Genomic DNA, 25121 nt, shown 5'->3' with positions numbered 1-25121 from the left:
GACTTGTAAAATAAACGTGGTCAGAAAAGACAATCAGTCAATGTTTATTGTCATACAAAGTACAGTGAAATTAGCAGTTGCTCATGCTATTGACTTCATGTGTATATTAATGTTTAATTACAGTCACTATTCTTGATATATTTTACAGTCGAGTAGAAAATGTACACTGTGTGCAGTAGTTTTGCTGTCTTGGACATTCAGAGTGACACATTGTACAAACAGTAATTGTAGTTAATGCTGGTACGCATCGGTGAACATCTCCACAATGAGTCTTACACAGGTGTGTATTGTGTGTATGTCCACCCACTCTGACATTTAATGTAGACCAGAAATGCAAATAATGTTGGAGGCTGCTGAAAAGTAAATAGACTGGTCCAAGGCAACAGATCATTCATATGTGCTGAGGAATACTGTATGTACTTAAATCTTTTCACAAAAACACACAGTATAACATTGACCCACTTATGTCATAAGTCATATTTCCTTAAGGCCCCATTTAACAATAAAGTTTTTATTTATTTTACATTTTTCTTTTTCTTAATTATGTACAATGCAAATTGCACTTAATGTTTAATGAACCAATCTCGGAAGCATGGGCTCAAACCACAATAAGGCTGGTTGGACATCCTTCTAAATCAGTGGTGCTCCACCTGCCTCGCATTTTGCCAAAGGTTAATGAGACATTTGAGAAGCACCTCTATCAACTTAATATTAGCCCCTGCCTCGCTGTTCCAACGTGGAACAAAATTATTATTGAGACTGGCTGGCACCGTGATGGATTACTTCCCATGTGTGCCAGCAGTGTTCAAACACACTTGATCCCACTCCAGACTTGGATTTATTCAATGAGATGGCGATGAAAAGAGAGAAGCGGGGGAGGCTTTTTCTGATTTGGTGAATTTCAATAAGGAAGAGTTGAAGCTGCTGCCTAGCTTCACAACACAAAGGGAACTTTGTCACAGAGAAGCAAGGAGGACCTCTTTGGCGCTCCATCAAGGACTCTTCATTCAAAAAGCTCGGAGAAGCAGATGAACAGCCTCAGCACTGTTTTAGTAAAATTATTAACAGCCTACCAACAATAGCACAACACAAATCCCCTTAATGTCAGAAATAAGGATCCTGTAGAAGTCGATTTCTGTCCATCCAGATCTAATATACACTGATATTGAGTGTGAATATTATTATTTTTTTTCTGAGCCTGTACGATGCATGATCAGTGTGCGCATCAAGAAATAGTCCGTGGCTATTGGTGCAAAAATGGTGCAGCATTCATGATAACGTTGTGTCATAGAATCACATTCATTGAGAGAATTTAACTCAGATGTTGACGGTGCCAAAAAAGTGAACAATTCACAAAATACAATAATGTGAAAGACTGATCGCCGACAAAGATGCAGACTTCTATTGCTTCATTTTTCTGAAGGTCAAAAGAGTGGCCAATGCACTCACAGATGTACAAGGATCACAGCAGAATTCAAGTCCAGTGCTAACAATGTCATTGATTGGTGCACCCCGACCACCCACGCCCCTGCCACATATTATCGAGCACATATCCAGTGTTGGAAAAAAAAAAAACAGAAAGAGGACAGTATGTCTAAAAGAGCACAGCACCATCAGCCAGGAGTTAGTCCATTCTCCTGAGACAGACAGATGACGCAATGTACACAAAAGAAAACAAACACTGACGACGGAAAAGCAGGCAACAGATGAAGGCTCAGGGTGAAAGTAGTGTCTCAGTGTGTGCGCGCGCCTTAAAGTCACCACCAACCGGGCGGTATCATCCTGTTTTTCCGATGCTAGTGGCAGCAGAGGTTGTCTATAACCAGAGTGACGTCAACACCGTACACCTCCAGCAGCTCCACCAGGAAGCAGCGATCGCCCTGGGGATCCAGCCCCATGGCCCTCACGTGCTCTGCCGTCAGGGTGGGATCAGCGCTGCCTGCAACCTCTGAAAGGATCTGGAAGATGCGGTTATTAAGCTCCATGAAGAACCTGGAACAGGAATAAAGGTTCAAGGTTAGAAAAATGCATAAAAGTAGGAATGGGCGTCTACCGATACCAGGTAGCTACAGTAGCGCTTGTGGACGTTTTATGAGCAGTAGAATTTAGATGAATAGAAAATTGCCATTCATTTTGTGCAATTAAAAAAATAAATCCTTTATTGAGATATTTCGGTAATTCTTTAAAAGTATGTCACTGTTTTTTTGGAGGTTTTTTTTTGGGGGGGGGGAATTTCATACTAGTGGTATCGGCCTGAAAAAAAAAAAAGTGGTATCAAACAACCTTACACAAGGATATCATGGCTGCCTGGGACTATGATTGAACTAATGGATATAAAAAAAAAAGTCAACACACCCCTGTGAAAAAGTCAAGTTTTTGTGATATACTGTATATATATTAAAAAAATAAAATAAAACCAAGATGAATCATTTCAAAACTGTTTTTCCCCCACCATTAATGTGACATCAAACCTGTTCAGTCTTCCCTCGCTATAACGCGGTTCACTTTTCGCGGTCTCGCTGTATCGCGGATTTTTTTTTTAAGTGCAATTTTGCATATTTTTTTACAGTAATGTACCCATTTTATAAAATTTATGAAGGTTTGAACATTGTCAAAGTTTGAACAAAAGAGAAATGTGAGAACATGTAAATGCCTCAATGAGAAAAGTGTATAAATTGTGCGGTCGGGGATTTTAGAGCCTTAAAACATTTATAAGAGTTGTAAAACATAAAGCTAACTACTTCGCGGATTTCATTTATTGCGGGTATTTTTTGGAACCTAACCCCAGCGGAAAACGAGGGAACACTGTACAACTCAAATGAAAAGAAATATTAAGAGTGGAGGTAAAAATAAACAACTGAAATAATGCAGTTGCACAAATTACAATTGTGTACATCAACATAAAACTGGGTATGCCACTGTATTTAGAATTAACCAATCACACTCAAGGTCCTGTTAAATGGGAGTCAGCTAATCAAAGACACTGTAAATAGTGGCGGGTGTGTCCTCACTCCCATTAGACATGAATTTGAATGTGATCGATTAATTTTGAATTGTCACGACGTCCCCTCTTACGAGAGGCCGTGCGCACTTGCGCAACTGTGTTATCTTATCTCCTTTGTTTATTTTCACATCCCATCTTCAAAATATTGTACAAGTTACAGGTTACATGTAACCTTGCTCTCGCAAGATGAATTCTCGCGGTATTTGTGAGTTCACAAACTCCGGAGAATACATCTTGTACCGCTCCCGCTAATAACCGGTGTTCCCGAACCGCTGGTGATTCGGACCAATCACAAAGTGACATTGTGTTTGGGGGCGGGATATGCAACTATGATGAAACCAGGAAGCCAGTGCCGACGCCAGAGCTAACAAACAAACCTAACATGGACGTATGGACGCTGCAATTAATTCTGTTCTCGCAGAATTACTTACCGTTTCCTTGTTGAATGTTAAACAGCGAGGCGAGCTTTGTGCATTTCTAGCTGGTAAGATGTTTGTGCTTTTTCCCCTTTCGGCAAGAACGAACATGAAATTTTCACCCGTGGCCGTGATTGGTTAAAACAAACGTGTAGAATGTCGCATCGTCCAATCAATCAATTATTGTACAGGATGTCCTGCCTTTAACCGACGAAATTACTGTGGAGAGGTACCAGATGTTATCTGGCTATTGCCAGGTTAGGTCACATGAATATGGGGAAAAATAAGATAGCTACGTTCATTTTTAATATCACAAACACTTGGCATTTAAACAGTTGTGTTTAGACTTTTTATGTCCACTGTGTATTCTTTAATTGGGATGTAATATTGTGATATTGCGATATTAAAATTACCACAATTTTGTCGTCTCATGTAACGATAATAAAAGCAGCACGTCTGTTAAAATGTTGAATTTCTATTACATTTGTGCACCCTCTGGTGGTTAGTTTATTAGTATGGTTTAATTTTAATTAGCTCATTCACTCCCAGCCATTTTCACAGAAGCAATCCCGTTCGCCCCGGCTGTTTTACTGGATTTTGACTGATTTTGCAAGGCCCACAGAATATCGTGTTCTATTGCTATAAAAGCATGGAACATATCAAAAGAAAGATTAAAGTCTCTTCTTTCCTCAGGAAAAAAAAGTATGTTTCTATCTGTTTCCGTTTTGCAGCAATTAGCATTAGAAGAGAGCTAAGTTTCATCAATTTTCACAAATCTATTTAAAATTGTAAGTAATTTAGCTTTTTTTCGACATGGCGGCCCTGGTTGATCTCCTTTGATCTGCTGCCACCTGCTGGCCGTTTGTGTAATAACTACCATTTCTGCAACCGTTCTTTGCAGTTGAGAGGCTGCATCAAAGCCTTCTGTTTGCTCTTGCATAAAAAAAATAAAACATTTTTTTTTTTTAAAACGTCCTTAAAACAAAAAACGTATTTACACGTTATTGGGAGCAAATGAGTTAGGAATGTTCTGGCCACTGCGATGGTTATCACTTCCATAAATTAGTCATCCCAGCAAATATTTTTCAACATCTTCGACAAAAAAACAAACAAAAACAACCCTTTGGCCTGCTTCAGCTAAACACAACATTGTGAATTACATAGACCATTATACTTTGTGCCACTGAGCCAATAGGAAGGAGCACATGGCAATGACATGACAAAGTCTTTCTCTGTCACTGCTGTCATTATGTGCAAAAACACAATATTCTGCTTTTCCCCCCCAATATAAGCGTTTTCATATCTCCAACCTCCCCACACTATCGTGATAATTAGCTTATCGTGATGTTTTGATATCGTTACATCCTTATTCTCTATGAGTAAACTTTTCAAGAAGAACTCACACAATAAAAAGATCCTCCTCATTCGACGTACAGTCTCCATCCACCTCCTGGGAGTACAGCAACATTTGCCTAGAAAAATCATTTGGCTGTTAAAACCTGATACTTACTTTTACTACTTCCAATTTATAATGACACTGAAACCTGTAACATTGAACGCAGTCCGTTCCAGGACGCTCAAATTATTTTTCCCTTAGGAAACACCATTGCCAACATAAAACTTTAAAAGTTAAGTTTAAATTTAAAATGAACCACTGCCTACTTACCCTAAACCAGTGATTCTCAACTAATAGGTCAGGATCCAAAAGTGGGTCGCGGACAGCAGACAGCTCGTAAAGAATGATATGTACTTGTACAGTATTCTAAATGTTTCAGAACTGTACAGAGGTGTACCAAATTACAACAAACAACATGCAATATTGGGTAAGCCACAGAAATTGTTACTTGCGCTCGAGTCAAGCTCTACACTGTAAATAAATACAATGCAGCTCAGTGTTTTGCAATTGGACGACATACTAGCTAGCAATATGCTTTTAGAGGCATCATGTCAAACTCATTTGTAATGACGTTTGAAAATGTAAGTTACTCTGCCTGTATTTTCCGGAGCCATTTTGAAACAAACAAAAATAAAAAAAGATTTATTATTATTAACCTCTATAAAAGTCGGTCACAAGTCTCACAACTTTACAATAATAGGATGAAGCAGAGACGGACTGGGAACAAAATTTGATCCGGGAGGGAGTTTTTTTTTTTGTCAATGATGCATATTCGTTAACGAGGGGGTGTGGACGAGACAATTCGTCGATAGGGGAACGGTGGGGGTAATGGGAGCAGGTGTATTATACCCAAAATGTCTGTCAAACTTCTGATTAAACATCCTCCGGGGCATCCTATTGTACTAATAAACAGCCTTTATGTTAGTTATGTGCTGTTTTTTTAATTTAGTAGTTTCAGATTTAATGACAATTGAAAATAGTATGAAGTTTCCACATAATGCATACACAACCCATAGTGTGGAAGACATCAAGATCCTGTAAATGTAGTCCACACCTACAGTATTTCAAAATCCAACAAATAAGTGCTTCGCTCATGATTTCTGGTTTAAAAGAATACATTCTATAATATTGATTAGGCAAAACAGTCAATGCATTTTTAATTATTTCAGTGTATCAAGTAATGCATACCGTAATTGAATCAAAACTGACAGGATCCGTATCACTTTACATGCGGCGTTGTTTCAGCATTGTATTACACAGTGTTGCATACCTCTGTTCGCTCAGTTTCCTGTACCTCTCCTTATCGGCTGCATTCAGTCGTAGCAGGGGCAGCAAATGGCTCCTGTGTGTTTTCACATTTTGGTTATCAATGTACAAATCGTGCAGCTCTTTCTTATCTTCAAAAATCTTCTCTGTGGTGCCTAAAATCATACGCAGACATGTTTGTTTACCTATTTTGCATTTACTTTCCTTAGATTTCATCAATACCTCCGTGCACTTAGTTATTATCCATCAATGTGCACTCACAGGCCACATATGACATCTCTGTTTCCAGTGCAGGGATGTCAGCTACGTTGATGTAGAAGAAAGGTCGTAATTCAGGCACAGACACTCCAATTCCAGGTAAAGAGACATTGGCCAGGCTGCAACAGCAGTAAACTGACACAGGAAGACAGGATAGCAATTGCATCAGCAATACTTTGCAAAATGTGGATATTTGTAACATCCAAACTATCTGTCACCATTTGCCATGCCTTATGATAAAATACAATGAAGTGTAAGTTCCAGGTTCTTACCTCTATAGCAGACTACGCCTACAGGTGGTGGGGAGAAGATGAGGAGGCGCTTCCGAAGCAGTGCAAACTTCCATAGTACCATTATGTGCTCCCCAAAAAATTGGACAAACTGGGACATGCAGCCGGCTGGGTGAGTGATCTACAGAAAGTCAACAATGTGTCAGGATGATGCCGAGCATAATTATACGTAAGAGAGTTACATCTTTGATGCAGTCTTTCACACCTTCATTTCTGGATGCATACAGCGGTTGATGGTGGTCACACTCCAGGTAGGGCAAGCAGTGACCAGGCCATTTGTTGTTGGTGGAAGGATGGCCTTCTTGTCCTCATAGAAGGCTTCCAGTGGAGAATAATGGCCTGGACTCTTTAACTGCAGTCTATAAAAGTGATCGCAACATCAAACGAAGCCAAATGTATGTATTGTTTAGCTTGATATAATTCCACAGGAACAAAAAATCCATTGTATTATACAGTGTGTAAGTGTTTTACTGTTTTCCATTTCAGTTTGTTTATTTTTACTGACTGAAGGTGTGTAAACTCATTGTGCACTACATTAGGTACATAATATAAAATGAAACCTATATAAGAGACAACAACAGCAAAAAAAAAAAAGATCTTCAAGGGGGTAGTATTTAATAAGTGTATTTTTATTAGCAAGGCAGTATGTAGATTGTAGTAGAAATACATGTAAAAAGTCTACACACCTCTGTTCAAAAGCCAGGATTTTGTGACATCAAAAATTAGACCAAGATAAATATATGTGTGAAGGCTGAGGTCTTTATACATTATTCTATGCCACTGACTTAAAAAATACAAAACAGATTTTATACCTTCCACTTTATCATATTCTAAAATTGCATGTCTTCTAAGGGTACCATTTTTCTCATTCCAAAATGTTACAGTTTTCCCTAAATTTCATGTGTGCACCAACATTTCCAAATCCTTCAAAATGAGACATTCAACATACAGGGTCCACATCAATCCAACTCAAAAATCTAAATATTCACCTTACTCAGTTCACCTTCTCAACACTTCAAAATTTCATATGTACCAAAAATTTCACGTTTTTCACAATTTTTACTGATTATTCACTTCTTTTCCCACAATCACTAATACCATTCAAAATCTTTCTTCAACACTACGAAAATTCCCACATATTATAGTTTTATATTTTTCACCAATAAAATTCCATATTCATTCCCAATGACTGGTGATTCAACAAAACAAATTCATATCGTTCCTACTTGAAATCCAAAACATTCCGCTCATTCATTTTACCTTTCAACAAGGCTAAAATTCCCATTCACCAAAATAAAATATTTTCACCACTTTTAAATTCCCACACAAACACATATCTCGAATCATTCTCTGTGACACATTCAATAAAAAAAAAAAAAAAATGATTCGCATCAATCCCATTTGAAATTCAAAACATTCCACTCAATTCAATTGGCAACATTTTTCAACATGACAATTCCTATTTACAAAAAATTAAACATTTTCACCACTTAAATTCCCACACAACAATCCCTAACAACACATTCAGAAAAACAGATTCACATCGTTAACATTTGAAATTCCAAACTTTCAGCTCATTCTGTTCACCTTGAGAACGATTTTCAACTTCATAAAAATTCCTTAAATTATACTTCCCCTCAACTGAGTCATATTTTTATATATTTGATTGGGTTTTAATGTTTATTTTGTGCGTGACGATGAAGCACAAAACCTGAGTTCCAGATTCCATGTTGAGACATCATTCAAAAAATATACATGGACATCTTAACCTAATTGGGACTTACCCTGAAAAATACACAAGTTTATTTTGACAAAGCTAATATGATTGGCGAAAAAGTGAATGGTGCTATCACACAGCATGTCTTACTGTACCTGACTTGGTTCTCCAGGAAGTGCATGTAACGGTACAAAAGCGTGTAGGAAGGAGACAAAATTCCCACAGACTTCATCCTGGCTCCTCGCTCCAGCTCGTTGTCCACAGGCATGTTCGCGAAGCAGGCCAGCCCAAAGTAACAGCCTTTGCGGAAATATCTACCAGGAGGTCAGACAAGGATCAGGAGTGAGCACGGAAAGGTAAATGCATTAACACTTAGCGGAAGAGAAGAGGCGGTTGGTAGTACATACATAAAGTCGTTTGTAATCCTGTGGGAACCGCTGGCCATTGCCTTGAATTCAACTCCATCCAGGTTGATGTCATGAGGTAGGCACCACTCTACCATGTTTCCTGTCATGGGCATACACACAGTTACACATGTCGTCATGTCCATGTCCTGTCACTACTATACTTTCATCATGAACACTTCCTCTTATTCAATCAGTTCTAGGGGTAGGAAGAGGTCAAGGCCTGGTGGGAAAGCAATGACTCAGCTATTGAAATAGACTCCATGTGAAGCTGGGCTATGGGAATTGACAACACATTAAGAACAAAGCAAAACAGAACAAGCTCGCTATCTCGCTGAGACTCACATCTTAATAACTAGATATACAGTATGGCGATTGGGTATTGTCATCCATGCCATTTGAAAAATTGATTGATATATTGTCCCATTGAGACTGCTCAAAGATATTGAATAAATACCCAAATGGCTTGCCATCCATTTGCGGTAGCTAACATTGTCTGACTGATGACAAAATTATTAAAAGTTTGCAACCTCCTTCTAGTATGCATTTTCTGCATATGACAAAAATATGTCTTCAATTATTTTTTTAATTTAACATTTATCTGCAATACATTTTTAATTGAATCAATGTTTATAGTTTTTTTTTTCTTATATTTAAGTGTAGTTATTGTTCAAAATGTTTATGCAGCAACAAAGAAGAAATACAAGAAGCTTTTTGGAATAAAAGCTGCTTAATTTAATGGTTTATAATGAACGCTGTTTTACTAATATTAGTCATTTTTAGGGTTGTAAGTAGTGTAGAAAGTTTGACAGCCACTGTTTTAGAATTAGAAAGATGAGTCTTCCTCACCTGATCGTGTATTAAAGGTGACTACAAACACAGCCACGATGTGATCTTTGTCTTCCCACTGATCTCTCACTGTCAGATCCGGGAAGGAGGGAACCGGCTGACCACGTATGTAGCCGGGAAGCTTTTCTCGGCCCATCGGGCTTCTCTCCCGGTCGTCAACAACAGCTGTCGGGCGGCAGGTGACGGTGGAATTGTCGTTCCTCCTGCCAATTTCTGTCACCGCGAGGCAGACTGGTGTCGAAGTTTTTTTCCCCGCCGTCGCGTCCTTATTTTCCTTGGGCGCCGCAGGTGGCGACGGAGCCGCCTGGTTCGGGTCGGACGACGGTGGGATCTCCTCCCAATCCAGTAGCGGGGCTCGGTCCGACTGCTCCACCATGGTGCCGCGCTGCCGTCGACGGCTGGCAGGCCGAGAGGAAAATATTCACTTATTCGACGTCCACGAGAATCGACGAGGCTAAAACTGCGTCATGGTTTCATCTGGCTTGGAATGTTGTTTTCTTTTCATTTGTGAGCTTGTCACATCAGTGATGGGGCGGAAGATCCTCCTGCTGGCTTTCTCTCTCGCTTGTTGGTTTGCTCGCTGTTTTGATGACGTAACCACTTCCGCCCACGTGCCCATATTACTGTCTCCGTTTGGTCATAGTGTGACCTAAATTGGTTCATATTTAATCTGAAACCTGCTCGCATTATGCTTGAAAATAATGACCCTATCGCCCCCATTCAGTTCCAGGCATAACTTAAAAATAAGTAAATACATAAATAAATAAAATATTGATATTTAAAATATAGCCCAGCATAAAAATATGGCCACCACCTAAGTTGAGTAGCCTGCATAGTTTGTAATTAAAAAAACAAATAAACAAACAAAAAAAACAAGGTTTGCAAACAACAAGATTTGGTTTTCGGGTGACGTGTTCAATTAAACATTAACCCGGTGACATCATTTATTTAAACAGGAAGTCATTTACATATTAAGCGCGAGGTTCAAGCGTGGTGGGAACTGGAGGAAGGTAGGTCGTTCGTGAGCATACATTATGTGATAAATGTACATCCATATTCAGCTGTAACACGGCGTTTTACGAAATAGGAAGTAGGTGCTTGACGCTCAGATGTGCAGATAAACGTTCGGTTTTAGGTTTATTTGGACTATTTCCGGTATATCGACTAGCTCAAAATGTGCCAATAACAATAATGTGCAAGTGACGAAGATGCACGGTGTGTCTGTAGGAATGATAATTTTTACATCTACCAATCTAAGTAACTAAATATTATGTGTGTCGTTGGCCCAAAGCGAGCAAATAAATGAAATATAAGTGTCTTCTTGTTTCCTTTAGAAAGCTGTGGCACCTTATAAATGAATAAAGGGCTCAAATAATTACTACATATAAGCCTGCACAAAAAAATGATGCAAGCTTTGAAATCACAAGTCAAGGAAAATAATTTGATGTAAAACAAAATGTGTTTTTTTAAAGGGATTTTGTCACAAAAATGATTACAACTCAACTTTATTGGAAGTGAAGACAGTTTGTAATGTTGATACACATTTTCACAAGAAGCATGATATAGATGCCTTTGATTAACCTTAGCTGGCCACAAAAAAAATGATGTGGCAAACTGGATCTGGCCCCCAGGTCTCGTTTGACACCTGTGTTGTAAATGAAGGCCACAGCATGGCAAATTTGTTTGATGAGATCTCCCAACGGCTGGACTTCACCAACTGTGGAAAGGAAGGCAGCGACTGTGGCAACAGCAGCAGTAGCAGCAGTGACAATAACTCTGATGACTGCACATCCAAGATGCAAAACCCCAGCAGCCCTGGATGCAGGACCCCCAGGGTGCAGCGCCACCGCGGTCGATACAGCACCTTATCTTCACCTTTGAGCTGCAATAGCCCCATTCCTTACGCCTCCTGGAAGAAGCTGAGGCTTTGTGATTCCCCCAGCACGCCAAAGGTAGTGGGAGGTCACTCTGGTACTTCGTGTGGTATTCAATGTAGTGTGTCAAAATACATTTGTAATGTCAATACTAATCTTACCCCCCCCCCTTTTGTTTTTGTTTTTTTAAGAGTTTGTTGTCCAAGTCATCGCAGCCTTTTTCCACCACTAAAATAAATCGACAGCCAAGAGCCATGCGTTACACCTCAGCTGTTGCAAGCCTCATCCAGGCACCTTCGGTCAATGTGAACCCATTCACCCCCAATTCGGAGCACAGGATTGGTGAGCAGCAGAAGCAGTGGAAAGGCACCCATAGGAGTGATACTGATGCGGATTATGGGAACAGGTAAAGACTGGAATTTTAATACAGTATGTGAGGGTTTATTTTGTTAATCAGTGATTAGTCCCATTACTTTTGGTCCCTTAAACAGAGGGAGACATTAATACAAAAATTCATATACTATACATCTGAATTTGATATAAATACCCTCAAATTTAAACTGAAAGTCTGCACTTAATTTAATTTCAAATCCCACCAAAAAAATGAGAATGGTGTGGATTTCCTGATATTTAGAAGTAACAGCAGACTGATTATCTTTCTGTTGAATAAAAATAAAACATTTACTTTAACTTTGGAAAACAAAAAAAAATTTCCATGTTGTTGTTTTTAATAAGGGCATGGAAATTAAAGCATGTTAATCCAATTTATTGATTAATGGACAAAATAAACAACAGATTGATCGATTTAAAATAATCTTAGTTGCATTATTATTATTATTATTATTATTATTAATCTCTTAAAACCACTTAAGATGATCCTTCATTTCGATGTGTTGCAAAAAAACAAACAAATAAAACACAAGCAAAGATAAGCAACTTTACAGCCCCCCAGCGTGAACCCCCCCCCCCCAAAAAAAAAGCTAATTGAAGTTGTAAAACCTCTGAAGCATTCGACTTCATTTAAACATTTTTGGCTTTGGGAAAGAACTTTAATGTGTGAAGCTAAGTGCTTTTGGCATAATCAATAAACGACCATAAAATGTTCAATTTTGTCTTTCAGGTTGAAACACAGCCTGACATCATCAGAAGAGGATGACGAAGCCTTCCTGCCACCAAAGGTACGACTATTTTTATCACCGACTGCGCCTCCCTATCAGGCTGCGTCATCCATGGCTGCCTCCTCCGTGCTTTGCTTTTCAAATTGACAAGCTGCCATTTCATCTTCCGGAATTCCTTGACGAAATCTCCGACTGAGCCAAAATTGTCAGCATGCACACAGGATGGATTACTATATATGGTGGCACCAATGACAAGTCTCCTCCTTGCTATTACCAAACTTCTGATTCAGCATTGTGACGCAAGTGCTGTCTTTAGAGATGCTTTGGCCCTCTGTGTGTGTGTGTGTGTGTGTGTGTGTGTGTGCGTGCGTGTGTGTGCGCGCAGAGACAAGCTGTCCAAGCGCTCATGTTGTCGCGGTACGAGAGTGAGTTCCTGGAGCTGGAGAGTATTGGCGTGGGCGAGTTTGGAACGGTTTACAAGTGTGTGAAAAGGCTGGACGGTTGCCTGTACGCCATCAAACGATCCCGACGACCCCTTGCAGGCTCTGCAAACGAGTGAGTTGGCAGCGTGACGTTGGCCAGCTTTGACTTGGCTCTTGTGTGTGTGTGCGCGCGCGATGTCCCGTCTATTGAATGTTCCTGTAAAACAAACATGTCTATTCTTTGCTATCCACATGAAGAAAATGTATTCTCACAGCATTTATGCAAGTAATATCTGATTTGAAGGTGAATTCATAATACATCACAGCTTTTTTATGTATTATTATTATTATTATTATTATTAATACCCATACTGTATGTCCTTAAAAGGTGGCCTCTGCTCTTGGCCCTGTGCCCTAAATAATCAACTTCCAGTACCTCTCACTATTGATCGTTTTTCCATTGACTGTATATTAAGTATCAGGTGGTGCCACTATGGTAGTGACGGTGATTACCGTCAGTATTATTATAGTTTTGGAATTTTTCATTTTAGTTATTTCATTTTGAATTTTTTATTTTTTTTTAGGTAGTTTTAATTCGTTTTCAGGGTGGTTTTGCTAGTTTTTATTAGTTTTAGTTATTTAATAAATGCTTAGTTTATTTTCGGTTTTAGTTTAAAAAAAAAAATGTGTATTTGTTGTGCGCAATATTAAAAAAACATGGGAGTGGCGTCATCTGAAGGTGTTTTTCTATTGGCTGCTGCTAGATGACGTCACTTCTGTGTGACACATTTTCAATCGTCCTTATTCCAGTTAATATAAAAATAAATCTATCGGTATTTAAAATCATCCCTTAAGGCTCATGCATTAAATGAATTACCAAAGACGATAACAAAGGACATTTTAGCTATAATTATAGTTAGTGTTATAAACATAAAATGTAGTTTCAGTTGGTTTTTGGTTTTTTAAAAGTATAATTTTTTATTTTATTTTGTTAACGAAATTGTTTTTTTTAATTTTAGTTTGTTTTTCGTTAACTACAATGAATGCTATTAAATGAGCAGCAAAATGTAATTAAATAGGTAATACGTGTCCTCTTAGGCATCTGGCTCTGAAGGAGGTTTATGCACACGCAGTTCTTGGCCACCATCCCCATGTGGTCCGCTATTTTTCTGCCTGGGCCGAGGAAGACCATATGATTATTCAGAATGAATACTGTAATGGTAAGGGTTTGGGTTTTTTTTTTTAATTGATTTTAAAGGGATACCTGACTCCTTAAGCCATTTTCAGCAGGAAAAAGTTAATATTTTGTCTATAATTAATGTGGTAACTTCATAATTTTTCATGTTAATACCTTTTTTAAAAAAAAATGCTCTACTTGCTCTCGACTGATGATATCACCTGTGCTGAGGAAGTAGGTAACGACCAATCATGGCTAACTTTACTGACCACACCCAGAAATCAGGTGAGCCGTGATTGGTTGTTACCTACTTCCTCAACACAGGTGGTATCATCAGTCGAGAGTAAGTAGAAAATACTTTTTAAAGGTATTAATTGTACATGAAACGCATTGAAGTTATCAAATTCATTCTGGACAAAATATTAACTTTTCACTTCTGAAAATGGCTCAATGAGTCAAGTATCTCTTTAAGTTTAATATCTGCTTGTGTGATTTTGATGTTGCAACTCCATGTTTTGTACGTGTATGAGCTAGGTGGAAGTCTCAGTGACGTCATCAGGACAAAGGAGATGCAAGGGGAGATGTTTTCTAGGGCGGAGTTAAAAGATTTGCTCTTACAAGTGTCCATGGGTCTTAAGTACATCCACGGTTTAGGACTCGTGCACCTGGACATCAAACCAAGTAAGTCTGCTTTTTCTTTTACTTTTCTCTAGATGTTATTTCAAATCACAAAATTGACAGATGCGGGAGGTAAACAATTTGGTACGGATTCCAAAATAAGGAAGTTGTTGCTTGATTTTTTTCTTATAAATGTTCTTTTGTGTCTTCAGGTAATATATTTATCTGCCAGCGTACTGTCTCAAGCACAGCATGTGAGAGGGAGAGTGAAGAGGAGGATGAAGGAAGCCACCCAGCAGGAGTTGTGTACAAAATTGGTATGGAGGATGATGACGAAATGACTAATGGTGCATTTGTAACCACAGGAATTCTGAATTTTTGTAGGTTCAGTGTGTGTGTTTGGGTTGACTTTCCCTTTGAAATATGTGTAATATATGAATCCCTTTTTTTTCCAACAGGTGATCTGGGTCATGTCACATCAACTAATAATCCTCAAGTTGAAGAAGGGGACAGTCGCTTTTTGGCCAAGGAGGTTCTACATGAGGTAAAATGATGAAGGAAAAAAAATAATACATGTTGTAAATCTTTCGTAATTTTGATGGACTTTTCCAATTTATGCACCAGAACTACACCCATCTTCCCATGGCAGACATTTTTGCTTTGGGCCTTACCGTGCTACTGGCAGCGGGGGCTCCACCAATGCCACAAAACGGAGATGAGTGGCATCGCCTCCGAGAGGGCAACCTTCCATTGCTTCCAAGGGAGCTCTCACCTCCTTTCAGGGGCCTGCTTCAGGTATCCCTTGCTCTGGAAAGCTTGATTGAGACCTTGATTATTCAAAGTCTGGCCGTTCTTTATATGCATCTGTCTTTTAGTTGTTGTTGGATCCAGACCCCACCAAACGGCCCTCAGCCAGGGAGCTTTGCAAGCACAGCATCTTGAGGCAGGAGAGGACAGGAAGACTGGCGGCTCAGCTGCGCCGAGAGCTAAACGTGGAGAAGTTCAGGACAGCCATGCTTGAAAAGTAAGAAATGACTGTTCATCTTTCATTTACACTGCAAGTTTCAATTTCCAAATGACTGTTTGTTTCTATTTTTTATTTTATTTTTTTAAATCTATTATTTCAAACAGCATGTCTGGTATGGCTGTGTTCACATCATCTTGAGTTGAGTCAGTTTTCAGATGTTTGTTTGGTGACATGCTGAGAGCTTTTTCTTAGGTAAAATATTGGCTCAAGAGTTTGCAAAAGGCTCATCAAGATGATTTGAACGTCCTATTTTTGAAGTGCACTATTCAAGACGACCAGCAGGTGTCACTTTTATCATACATTACTTTTGCTAAGAAGTTATACAGTAATGCAGTACATATTTTGATTGCAGCATCAGCTTTTTTTGTTGACAACCTGTTGTTCTTCCAAGGATGTCACCATTTAAAGGAGAAGTCGACCCCCCCCCCCCCAAAAAAAAATTCTTTACAATATCTTCTGTGCAGCCCCACTAGCCTAAATACGGCGTTTGTGGAATATGAGTTTTAAGCAGCATCCATCTTAGGAGGCAGCTGTTTTTCCACTTGCGGTCAACTTACAGGGATACTTGACTCATTGAGCCATTTTCAGCAGTATGAATAGATTTTGTCTGTAATTAATGTGATAATTATTATTTTTCATGAACAATACGTTTTTTATAAACTAATTTTCCACTTGCTGTCGACTGAAGATGACGTCACGCGTGATCAGGAAACGGGTAATGACCAATTATTGCTAAATACTGAAGCCAGAACACTGGTGAGCATGATTGGTCGTTACCTTTTTCGTCACCACAGGTGATGTCATCTTCAGCCGACAGCAAGTGGAAAAATGCGTTTTTAAAGGTATTAACTGGATATGAAAAATAATGACGTTATCAAATGAATTCTGGACAAAATATTAACTTTTTCCTGCTGAAAATTGCTCCATGAGTCCAAAAAAAAAAAAAAAAGGAAAGGGAGGCATAAAATTACCATATGTTCATAAAATTGTCAAAAAAAGGTAGAAGAAAATGAATCTCCACTCATTGGATGCTGCATATTTCTGTGTTGTGGTGCAGCTCTTGGCCCCAATACATTAAACTAACATGGATTCCTTCATCACAATGTTCAAATACTTTGCGGGTCCAGACATATTTTTTTTTTTTAATTTGGCCTATAATGTCTCTTGACAGTAAGGTTTTTTTTTTAATTATTATTATTTATATTGGTTCCAACATTTAATTTCCATGTGCCCCCTTTTTCCACTTTGAGCACCTGCTCCTCCATATGTCTCTGCACGCCCCTGCAGTGCAATCAATAGAAAAAATACGGAATTAACGAAATAGACTAGTAGGAATAATTTAACACAATTTCATGAGACAAACATTACAATTTTGTTGTACGTGTTTCTGATAGTGTTCACGCCAGCAGAGAATACCTTTCTGACCCTGATGTGCCACCATCGGGGAAATTTGTTAAAAGAATTGTCTTTTAATATGTTCTTTCTCCACAGGGAGCTCCAAGAAGCACGCAAGGCTGTTCTGTCCCCCAAGAGCCCACTGCCTGACTTGAAACGTCCCGAAAAGCCAGGGTCACTGCCAAGATGTGGGAGGAGGGTTGTGGGTAGAAAGACTGTACGGTCCATGAGCTTTGGTTGTCCAGGGTATGGAGTGTGATGGGAGGGAAGCCCAATCCACAAGCTCGTTCCATTGTGTACATGCAACCATCTTGTTGGTTCTGTAAACAAATGAGTGGTCATTGTCGAGCAAACGGCTAGTTCTTAACTTTTTTTTTTTTTTTTAAGATTTTTTTTTTTTTTATGTTAATAAACATTTTAATAACTTCTCAATTTTATTTTATTTTTCAGATTCATTTCTGTTGGCTTTTTATCTATTGAACTGTGTCATAATTTGGAATGAGGATAAGAAGTAGGTATTATTCACCTATAGGACTACTACGGGGGATTTCCATTGAGTTGTTTTTGTTCACATTATGTTGGCACTAAAGTTGAAAACTCCAACCAACGCAATAATAGGACAGTGGTTTGTCTTCCTTCCTGTTTAAAATGTTTCATATTAATTTCATGAAGCTGCTATCCAGTTTTGATTAAATGTTTGTATACAAACTACCGGTGATTTAGCTGGGATTTTTTTATTATTATTATTTAATTTATTTATTTTTAACATGACTTATCTGCTGTGTGCACTTATATTTGTTTATTTGCTGTGAGGCTTTTCCATTCGAAACGAACTTTTCCGCCGTACCAGACAACTTTTTATACAGCTGAGCTGACGCAGTCTAAGATCCACCTACCAGCGAGGAGTCCAATATGTAGCCCAAAGAAAGCTGATGTGTGTCTGTTTGGTGCGTCAAAACCGGGAGACTTAAAAGACGCGCTAATGTAAGTAAATGGGGTTTTCGCTGTGGCTGAAGGTAGTTTGATTTAAAAAGTTTGATTTGGCAACGGCTAACCAGCTAGCATTTGACCGAAGTACGTACTGTTGCTGCAGTTTATTTTATGGGTTAGCTAAAGCTAACACAACTAGCTTGTAATGGTATCGTAGCTACCGTAGTTCATCTTTTGAGGAAGGTTTAGTGTATTTATTGGCAAATATTTGCTACCATCGCTTCACTTTTCTGGTAAATGTTTTAGAGCACCGCCAGATAGAAAAGTGAGTTTGACCGACTTTAACGCGCCCGTAAACTATCTCTCCTCAGCAAAGTGATGGATGATTTGACCAAGTTGACCGGCGAGCAGAACGCCACTTTGGTGCTGTTGAGCTTTCTCCAGGCGGACTGCAGTAACGCGCAGTACAACGCTGCTGTTAATTCTTTGGGCAAAGAGCTCACAGAAACTTGGAGGAGCAGTTGCGAAGAAGAATGCGGAGTCATCGAATGTGACGGCAATCTGTCCACTACCATCGGTTCCATCGACGACATAGAGCCGTTAGTGGAGCTTTACTGGCCCGGTGAGTACACTCAGTTGACTTTACTTGGGGTGCTTGACTTATTTAGCCATTTTTAGCAGTAAAATGGTATTTTGTTTATAATTCGATAAATTTTTTGATGTACAAATAACACCTTGAAAAATACATTTTGCAACCTGCTATGACTTGAGACAGAAAATGTCGTACATGTGCTCGGCGCAGGTAAACAATTGCGGCTCAGTTTACGAAAGTCACATGACCAAACCTGCTGGGGGTATCCGATCAGAGCGTGAAATAAGCGTGATCGCGAAACTAGTTAAGTTATCGGTAGGAATCAATAAATGATGGGAAAATAAACCATGCTTCAACAGTGCAGTGTGCCACTGCGGTCAGGCCGGCCTCCACTCGAAAAGACAGAAGTCAAGCCTGCCTCCCCAACGATTTTTAATACTGTGCATTACAGTAACATGCCGACATGCAGCTGCGTTAGCCACCTTCAAAATCAAAGCTCTTCAACACCTGGTTTAGGGTTGAAAATAAAGAATCATAAAAAAAATAACGGTTTGTTATTCCAGGACCAGACCAGTTCTAAGGGACACTACACCATCCCAGGTATCCAACCAACGTACTTTTAACAAAATCGGATGTTCCACTTCAAAACAAAACTCCTTTGAAAAATTGTTTTTCAGACATTAATCCCTGATTTAAAAAAATAAATAAATCATTAAAAATTCATGGTTTGTCCCAACGTTTATCCCAGGACTAGACTAGTTCCAAAGAACACTACACCACCACAGCTATCCAACCAAAGTACTTTGAATAAAATCGGATGTTGCATTTCAAAATAAAACTCATTTGAAAAATTTATTTTTAGACATGAATCCCTGATTTTAAAAAAAATCATTAAGAATTAATGGTTTGTTATCCCAGGACCAGCCCAGTTCTACAGGACACTACACCACCCCAAGTATCCAACCAAAATACTTTGAACAAAATCTGATGTTGCATTTCAAAATAAATATCCTTTTGAAAATTGAAATGTCGACTATTATTGCTGATTTAAAAAAAAAAAAAAAAAAAAAAAAAAAAAATATCCTAGTTTGTTGTCCTAGTACCAGGGCCATTTTCAAAGGAGTTTTATTTTGAAATGCAACATCAGATTTTTTTTTTCAAAGTACTTTGGTTGGATCCATGGGGCGGTGTAGTGTCCCTTAGAACTGGTCTAGTCCTGGGATAACAAATTGTGAATTTTTAACGATTTTTTGAAATCAGGGATTCATGTCTGAAAATCAATTATTCAAATGATTTTTATTTTGAAATGCAACAACAGATATTGTTTAAAGTACTTTGATTGGATACCTGGGGTGGTGTAGTGTCCCGTCGAACTGGTCTGGTCCTGGGATAACAAACCATAAAGTTTTAATGATTTTTTGAAATCAGCAATAATGGTCGCAATTTCAATTTTCAAATGTTTTGTTTTGAAATGCAACATCAGATGTTGTTCAAAGTACTTTAGTTGGATACCTGGGGTGGTGTAGTGTCCCTTTAGAACTGGTCTGGTCCTGCGATAACAAACCATGAATTTTTAAGGATTTTTTAAAAAATCAGGGATTCATGTCGAAAAACCAATTTTTCAAATGAGTTTTATTTTGAAATGCAACATCAGATTTTGTTCAAAGTACTTTGCTTGGATACCTGGGGTGGTGTAGTGTCCTTTAGAGCTGGTCTAGTCCTGGGATAACAAACAATGAATTTTTCATAGTCATTGTCATAGCTGAAATTTCAATTTTCAAAGGAGTTTTATTTTGAAATATAACCTGAAATTTTGTTCAAAGTACTTTGGTTGGATACCTGGGGAGGTGTAGTGTCCTGTAGAACTGGTCTGGTCCTGGGATAACAAACCATGAATCTTTAATGATTTAATGTTTTGTTGGTTTTTTTTTTTGTTTTTTACCCTAAACCAGGTGTTGAGCAGCTTTTATTTTGAAGGTGGCCAACGTAGCTGCAAGTCGGCAAGTTATCGTAATGCACAGTATTAACAATCGTTGGGGCGGCTGGCTTGACTTCCGTCTTTTCGAGTGGAGGCTGGCCTGACCGCAGTTTTGTGTCGTCACTCCGAGTTGGGCTTTTGCTTGCTCATTGGTAGCTACTCAGACAAATTATAGCAGTTTTTTTTTTTTTTTTACCTTTACTTTGTCAATTTAAGTATGTTGAAACGTCGCTCATTTTAATGAGGAAATGATAAAAATAATCATTGCAATATGTTTTATGGGCCCCCACTAATCTAAACACAGCATTCTGATTATCGCACTTGTGGAATACGAGCAGTAAAATCCACCCATTTTAATCCATCTCATGGGGTGGCCATTTTGCCACTTGTCGTCGACTGAAAATTCCATCACTGTTGCTCAGGGCTTAGGCAACGACCAATTACAACTCCATCTGTTTTTCTGAATCTGAGCTGTGATTGGCCATTACCTGAGCAACTGTGATGTCATTTTCAGTCGACATCAAGTGACAAAATGGCAACCCTCTGAGATGGAGAAATCAGGTATCTTTTGCTGGTTGATTCATATCCCACAAACACTATACTTATCTGAATGGCATGTTTAGAGTAGTGGGGATCCATAGAACATATTATTGTAAAGATTTTTGTTTTAGGTTGACTTCCTCTTTAAGAGGAACATCACTTCCTCCTAGCTTGATTGTAACAACCATCAAGAAAAGAAAAAAAACACCCTAATGTGTGTGTTTTAATAATGCTGCCTGTACTTTGGGTTGCTGTATTTCCTGAAAGTAATAACATGATTTTTCAATGTATATAGTAATACACTACTATATGCAGTACACAGAAAATCTGTGTACTTCGTGCAGTGTTGTGCACCACTATTCACTAAATACTAGGGGTGTTAAAAAAAATCGATTCGGCAATATATCGCGATACTACATCGCGCAATTCTCGAATCGATTCAATAGGCGGCTGAATCGATTTTTAAACTTCCATTTTTAATGGAAAAATATTCAACAAAACATCTTACTTTGGGTTAGGGTTCACACCTTAAGCATGGAAGAATGTTTTATGAACGTAACATTAAGCCTTAATATTTTATTTTAATGCTGTTCAAGCATGAAATAGATTACAACCTGTATAAGACTGAAGTTTCAGATAAATAAATAATACATTTTCATACAAATCTTACACTCTACAAGTTTACTGATTAGCATTTTCTAAATTTGAATGAAAAAAATCGCAACAATCGACTTATAAATTCGTATTGGGATTAATCGGTATCGAATCGAATCGTGACCTGTGAATCGTGATACGAATCGAATCGTCAGGTACTAGGCAATTCACACCCCTCCTAAATACACTCCTGAAATATTGTATTTTTTTGACATACCACACAGACCAAATTATACCATCTGATGTACTTTAAACCTCGACAGTTTTATAGTCCCCCCCCCCCCTTTTTATTATTTTAAACTTCCTTATGCTAAATGTTTTAAAGTTTGTTGAATAATGTTTTAATATTGTTATTGCATTATTTTTTAAAGTAAATTTTGTAACCTATTTTTCTTTTTCTTCCTCTTAATGTTAACCATTGTTTGTTGATGCTTATATGTTGTCTTTCCTTGTGTAAAGCACATTGAGTTGCCTTGTGTATGAAATGTGCTATACAAATAAACTTGCCTTGCCTTAATTAACTATTTTATATTATAGACCTGAGGTCTGTTTGGATTGCAAACTCAACACAGAAGCTGAGAGTTGAACCCCAAACTTAATTGGAATATGTGTGAACCATCACCATGCTGTCCGGAGGTGTTTTTTTTTTTTTTTTTTTTTTAATTTAATTTAATTAATATATAAGCTTTTAATACGTAATATCACCCATGAATCTATGAGTCTCTGAATTGTTGACATTCACAACTCGGGGTGTATGACACAAGAGCCAGCTCGAAGCAATAACATGGATTGAGCACAGATGCATATTTGTCACTTCCTGTAGGTGGTGAACGCGAAGCAAGAGCCCTGCAGGAAGTCGCAGCTAGGCTGAGAGAAATTGCCGCCCAACTTGAGCAGAATGTTGTGGACCAGGCTGCCCGAAACCTGCGCAGAAATGTCATGTCATCACCAAGTGAAGTGAGTCTGCTTTGAAGACACTCACCACATGGAATCAAAACTTGGTAGACTGCACAATCCACAGAGCTCCAATTCAGCTTCTACAAAGATAATACAGTCAACCTCTGCTATTTGCAGGGGGAGGGGGCTAAACCCTTCTGCACATAGCAAAAAAAAAAAAAAACACACAATTGACATCTGCTTAAAATGTTTAGAATTGCAAACTCTGATTCAAAGTACTATTATTATTATTATTATTGTTTATAATGGTATCAGAACCCTACTTTTTTCCACCACTGCTACACTTATGTTGTGACATGAAGCCAAAGAAAAAGCAAAACACAGAGCTAAAGTCTCACAAGATTCTTTCAACATTTTGGTTTTAATTCCAAGTTTTGAGGCCAATTTTTCTCAAAAACCTTGGTTGACATCTGGCTTTGGTGGTTTGAGTTACAGTAAGCGGTAAAAATCTCGATTTATCACACCTGTAAAGTGCTGGAAAATTTGAAACCATATTTTAAACCTGCCTTGTACTTGGCTGGCAACCAGTTCAGGGTGTACCCTGCCAACTACCCGAATCCCTCTAGGATAGGCTCCAGCACCCCCACGACCCTTGTGTGGAATAAGCAGTTAAGAAGATGGATGGATGGATTGATTTTACACGTGTTCGAGTGATGGTACATGCGATTAATGACCACTACTTACTTGGAAAGCCTGTACTGGGGGAATTCCATTCGCAATGCAGCAGACATGTCTAGGTCAAAATTTAGCAGTGATACATTTTAATAATAATGCAAATATTTGTGGAAACTGGGGCCAAGTTGTATTTTACAATTTTAAAAATGTGCACTGCAGCAGAATTTCAAAAGTTGCTTCATAGATGACTCTTAATATGAAAAAAAATGAAGAAAAAAGAAAAACTGAGCTGTCCCCAATGTCTTACAAATGCAATTATGCCATCTAGTGGCAGGAAAAAATGACCAACACAACTCAATATCGCTCTTTTTTTTTTTTTTTTTTTTTTTTTTTTTTTACAGTACATCTTTTTAATTTTAATCAAATTTTATGAAATTACTTTCGGTGACTAAAAGATGCAGCCATATTTCTATTTAAAGGGATACTTTACTTATTTAGCCCATTACAGCAATAAAAAGTTTAATATTTTGTCTATAACTAATTTGATACTTTCATTATTTTTCACGAACAATTAGTACCTTTAAAAACACATTTTGCAACTTGCTGTCGACTGAAAATGACATCACAAGGGCTCAGGTAACCAATCACAGCTCACCTGTTTTCTAGGTTTGGTCAGGTAACATTCACAAGCTTAGCTGTGATTGGTTACCTGAACCCTTGTGAAGTCATTTTCAGTCGACAGCAAATTGCAAGATGTGTTTTTAAAGGTACTAATTGTACATGAAAAATAATGAAAATATCTAATTTATTATCGGCAAAATATTAATGTTTGACTGCCAAAAATGGCTAAATAAGTAAAGTATCCCTTTGACATTTTTTCCATTTATGTAAACAATTGTATGACAACTTAGAACAATTATTTTATCGTACATTTAGAACAGATATAAAATTAATTGAGTTAAACTATTGAAGTTGTGCAATTAAGATTAAACATTTTAATCACCCCTAGCTAGTAAAAATGTACGCAAGTGTCTACTCAGCTCCAAGAAACGTGTACTTAGATTCAGATGGTCATGCCCCAAAAAGTGTCATTTGCTGACTGTTTTGTTTTGCAGCAGTGGCTGGACCTCCTCAAAATTGAGGTGCAGAGGGCCATGATGCAGGGGGTGGGCCTGGAGCATCTGGCCCAGGAGAGGGTCATGGTGGCCCTCAGCCTCACCCTGGTGAAGCAGGTGTGTGAACACACCCCACGACTGTTGAGAGATCTCTTCAACACTGCATTGCAGTACATCAGCCCCCCGCGAGCAAGGTGACTTCAAGTGGGAGGAACGAGAGGGAATAACTGTGAAATGTTTGCTGGGGGTTAAAAATGGGAATGTTAAGCCACTTGTCAGAAACAAGGCATGTTGATGTACCGTTTTTGAACGTTAGTCTTATTTTGAAAACAGGAATGCAAAGCTTAATGTTATGCAATGTGTAAAGTTTACCACATGCAATTTTGAGTTGGTTCTTTTTCATGTAAAATGCAAAGATTTTTTACTGTATGCATTCAATTATCTCTGCCTTGTAAAAATGTCTCAATAAATGGTGTTGATTTTTTTGGAATCATGCCATCACAAAACCA

At 38.3% G+C, this 25121-nt stretch overlaps 3 protein-coding genes across 7 annotated transcripts; 2 read left to right on the top strand and 1 right to left on the bottom strand.

Annotated features, from left to right (window-relative positions):
* Positions 1 to 28: 28 nt before the first annotated feature.
* Positions 29 to 10203, bottom strand: dennd11 (DENN domain containing 11). Its single transcript, XM_077515913.1, has 9 exons — positions 9601 to 10203; positions 8755 to 8854; positions 8503 to 8661; positions 6836 to 6989; positions 6613 to 6751; positions 6344 to 6475; positions 6087 to 6237; positions 4824 to 4892; positions 29 to 1992 (listed from the first exon to the last, which is right to left on the bottom strand). The coding sequence occupies exons 1-9, from the start codon at positions 9974 to 9976 to the stop codon at positions 1797 to 1799; spliced, it is 1476 nt and encodes a 491-aa protein (XP_077372039.1). The 5' UTR covers positions 9977 to 10203; the 3' UTR covers positions 29 to 1796.
* wee2 (WEE2 oocyte meiosis inhibiting kinase) lies at positions 9693 to 17663 on the top strand. 3 transcript variants are annotated; one of them, XM_077515909.1, is made up of 12 exons: positions 9693 to 10610; positions 11292 to 11552; positions 11666 to 11880; positions 12595 to 12652; positions 12978 to 13147; positions 14113 to 14234; positions 14726 to 14872; positions 15022 to 15189; positions 15268 to 15353; positions 15434 to 15604; positions 15685 to 15833; positions 17328 to 17663. In XM_077515909.1, the coding sequence occupies exons 2-12, from the start codon at positions 11397 to 11399 to the stop codon at positions 17488 to 17490; spliced, it is 1605 nt and encodes a 534-aa protein (XP_077372035.1). In that variant the 5' UTR covers positions 9693 to 10610; positions 11292 to 11396; the 3' UTR covers positions 17491 to 17663. The 3 variants fall into 3 exon arrangements, with proteins under 3 accessions (XP_077372035.1, XP_077372033.1, XP_077372034.1); XM_077515907.1 differs by having other exon boundaries at positions 11232 to 11552; XM_077515908.1 differs by having other exon boundaries at positions 10371 to 10610; positions 11232 to 11552; positions 15022 to 15126.
* A 146-nt stretch (positions 17664 to 17809) lies between these two features.
* On the top strand, positions 17810 to 25118 carry bida (BH3 interacting domain death agonist). Of its 3 annotated transcripts, none has more exons than XM_077515917.1 (4): positions 17810 to 18215; positions 18533 to 18783; positions 22749 to 22882; positions 24616 to 25118. In XM_077515917.1, the coding sequence occupies exons 2-4, from the start codon at positions 18540 to 18542 to the stop codon at positions 24808 to 24810; spliced, it is 573 nt and encodes a 190-aa protein (XP_077372043.1). In that variant the 5' UTR covers positions 17810 to 18215; positions 18533 to 18539; the 3' UTR covers positions 24811 to 25118. The 3 variants fall into 3 exon arrangements, with proteins under 3 accessions (XP_077372043.1, XP_077372041.1, XP_077372042.1); XM_077515915.1 differs by having other exon boundaries at positions 24613 to 25118; XM_077515916.1 differs by lacking the exon at positions 17810 to 18215 and adding an exon at positions 18249 to 18454 and having other exon boundaries at positions 24613 to 25118.
* Positions 25119 to 25121: the final 3 nt, after the last annotated feature.

This window comes from Festucalex cinctus, chromosome 3 (genome assembly GCF_051991245.1).
Source record: "Festucalex cinctus isolate MCC-2025b chromosome 3, RoL_Fcin_1.0, whole genome shotgun sequence".
In the NCBI taxonomy this organism is placed as follows: Eukaryota; Metazoa; Chordata; class Actinopteri; order Syngnathiformes; family Syngnathidae; genus Festucalex; species Festucalex cinctus.
Note: the sequence above shows the minus strand (reverse complement) of the source record. Positions and strands in the feature narration are given on the sequence as shown.

Excerpts from the sequence above, each read along its gene's own strand:
- dennd11 (XM_077515913.1), bottom strand. The coding sequence starts at position 9,976 with ATGGTGGAGCAGTCGGACCGAGCCCCGCTACTGGATTGGGAGGAGATC. Across the intron at positions 6,752-6,835 it reads GTATGCATCCAGAAATGAAG|ATCACTCACCCAGCCGGCTG; the intron begins GTGTGAAAGACT and ends GACTTTCTGTAG. Across the intron at positions 6,238-6,343 it reads AGAGATGTCATATGTGGCCT|GCACCACAGAGAAGATTTTT; the intron begins GTGAGTGCACAT and ends GTATGATTTTAG.
- wee2 (XM_077515907.1), top strand. The coding sequence starts at position 11,271 with ATGGCAAATTTGTTTGATGAGATCTCCCAACGGCTGGACTTCACCAAC. Across the intron at positions 15,354-15,433 it reads CCAAGGAGGTTCTACATGAG|AACTACACCCATCTTCCCAT; the intron begins GTAAAATGATGA and ends TTTATGCACCAG. Across the intron at positions 15,834-17,327 it reads AGGACAGCCATGCTTGAAAA|GGAGCTCCAAGAAGCACGCA; the intron begins GTAAGAAATGAC and ends CTTTCTCCACAG.
- bida (XM_077515915.1), top strand. The coding sequence starts at position 18,540 with ATGGATGATTTGACCAAGTTGACCGGCGAGCAGAACGCCACTTTGGTG. Across the intron at positions 18,784-22,748 it reads AGTGGAGCTTTACTGGCCCG|GTGGTGAACGCGAAGCAAGA; the intron begins GTGAGTACACTC and ends CACTTCCTGTAG. Across the intron at positions 22,883-24,612 it reads TCATGTCATCACCAAGTGAA|CAGTGGCTGGACCTCCTCAA; the intron begins GTGAGTCTGCTT and ends TTTGTTTTGCAG.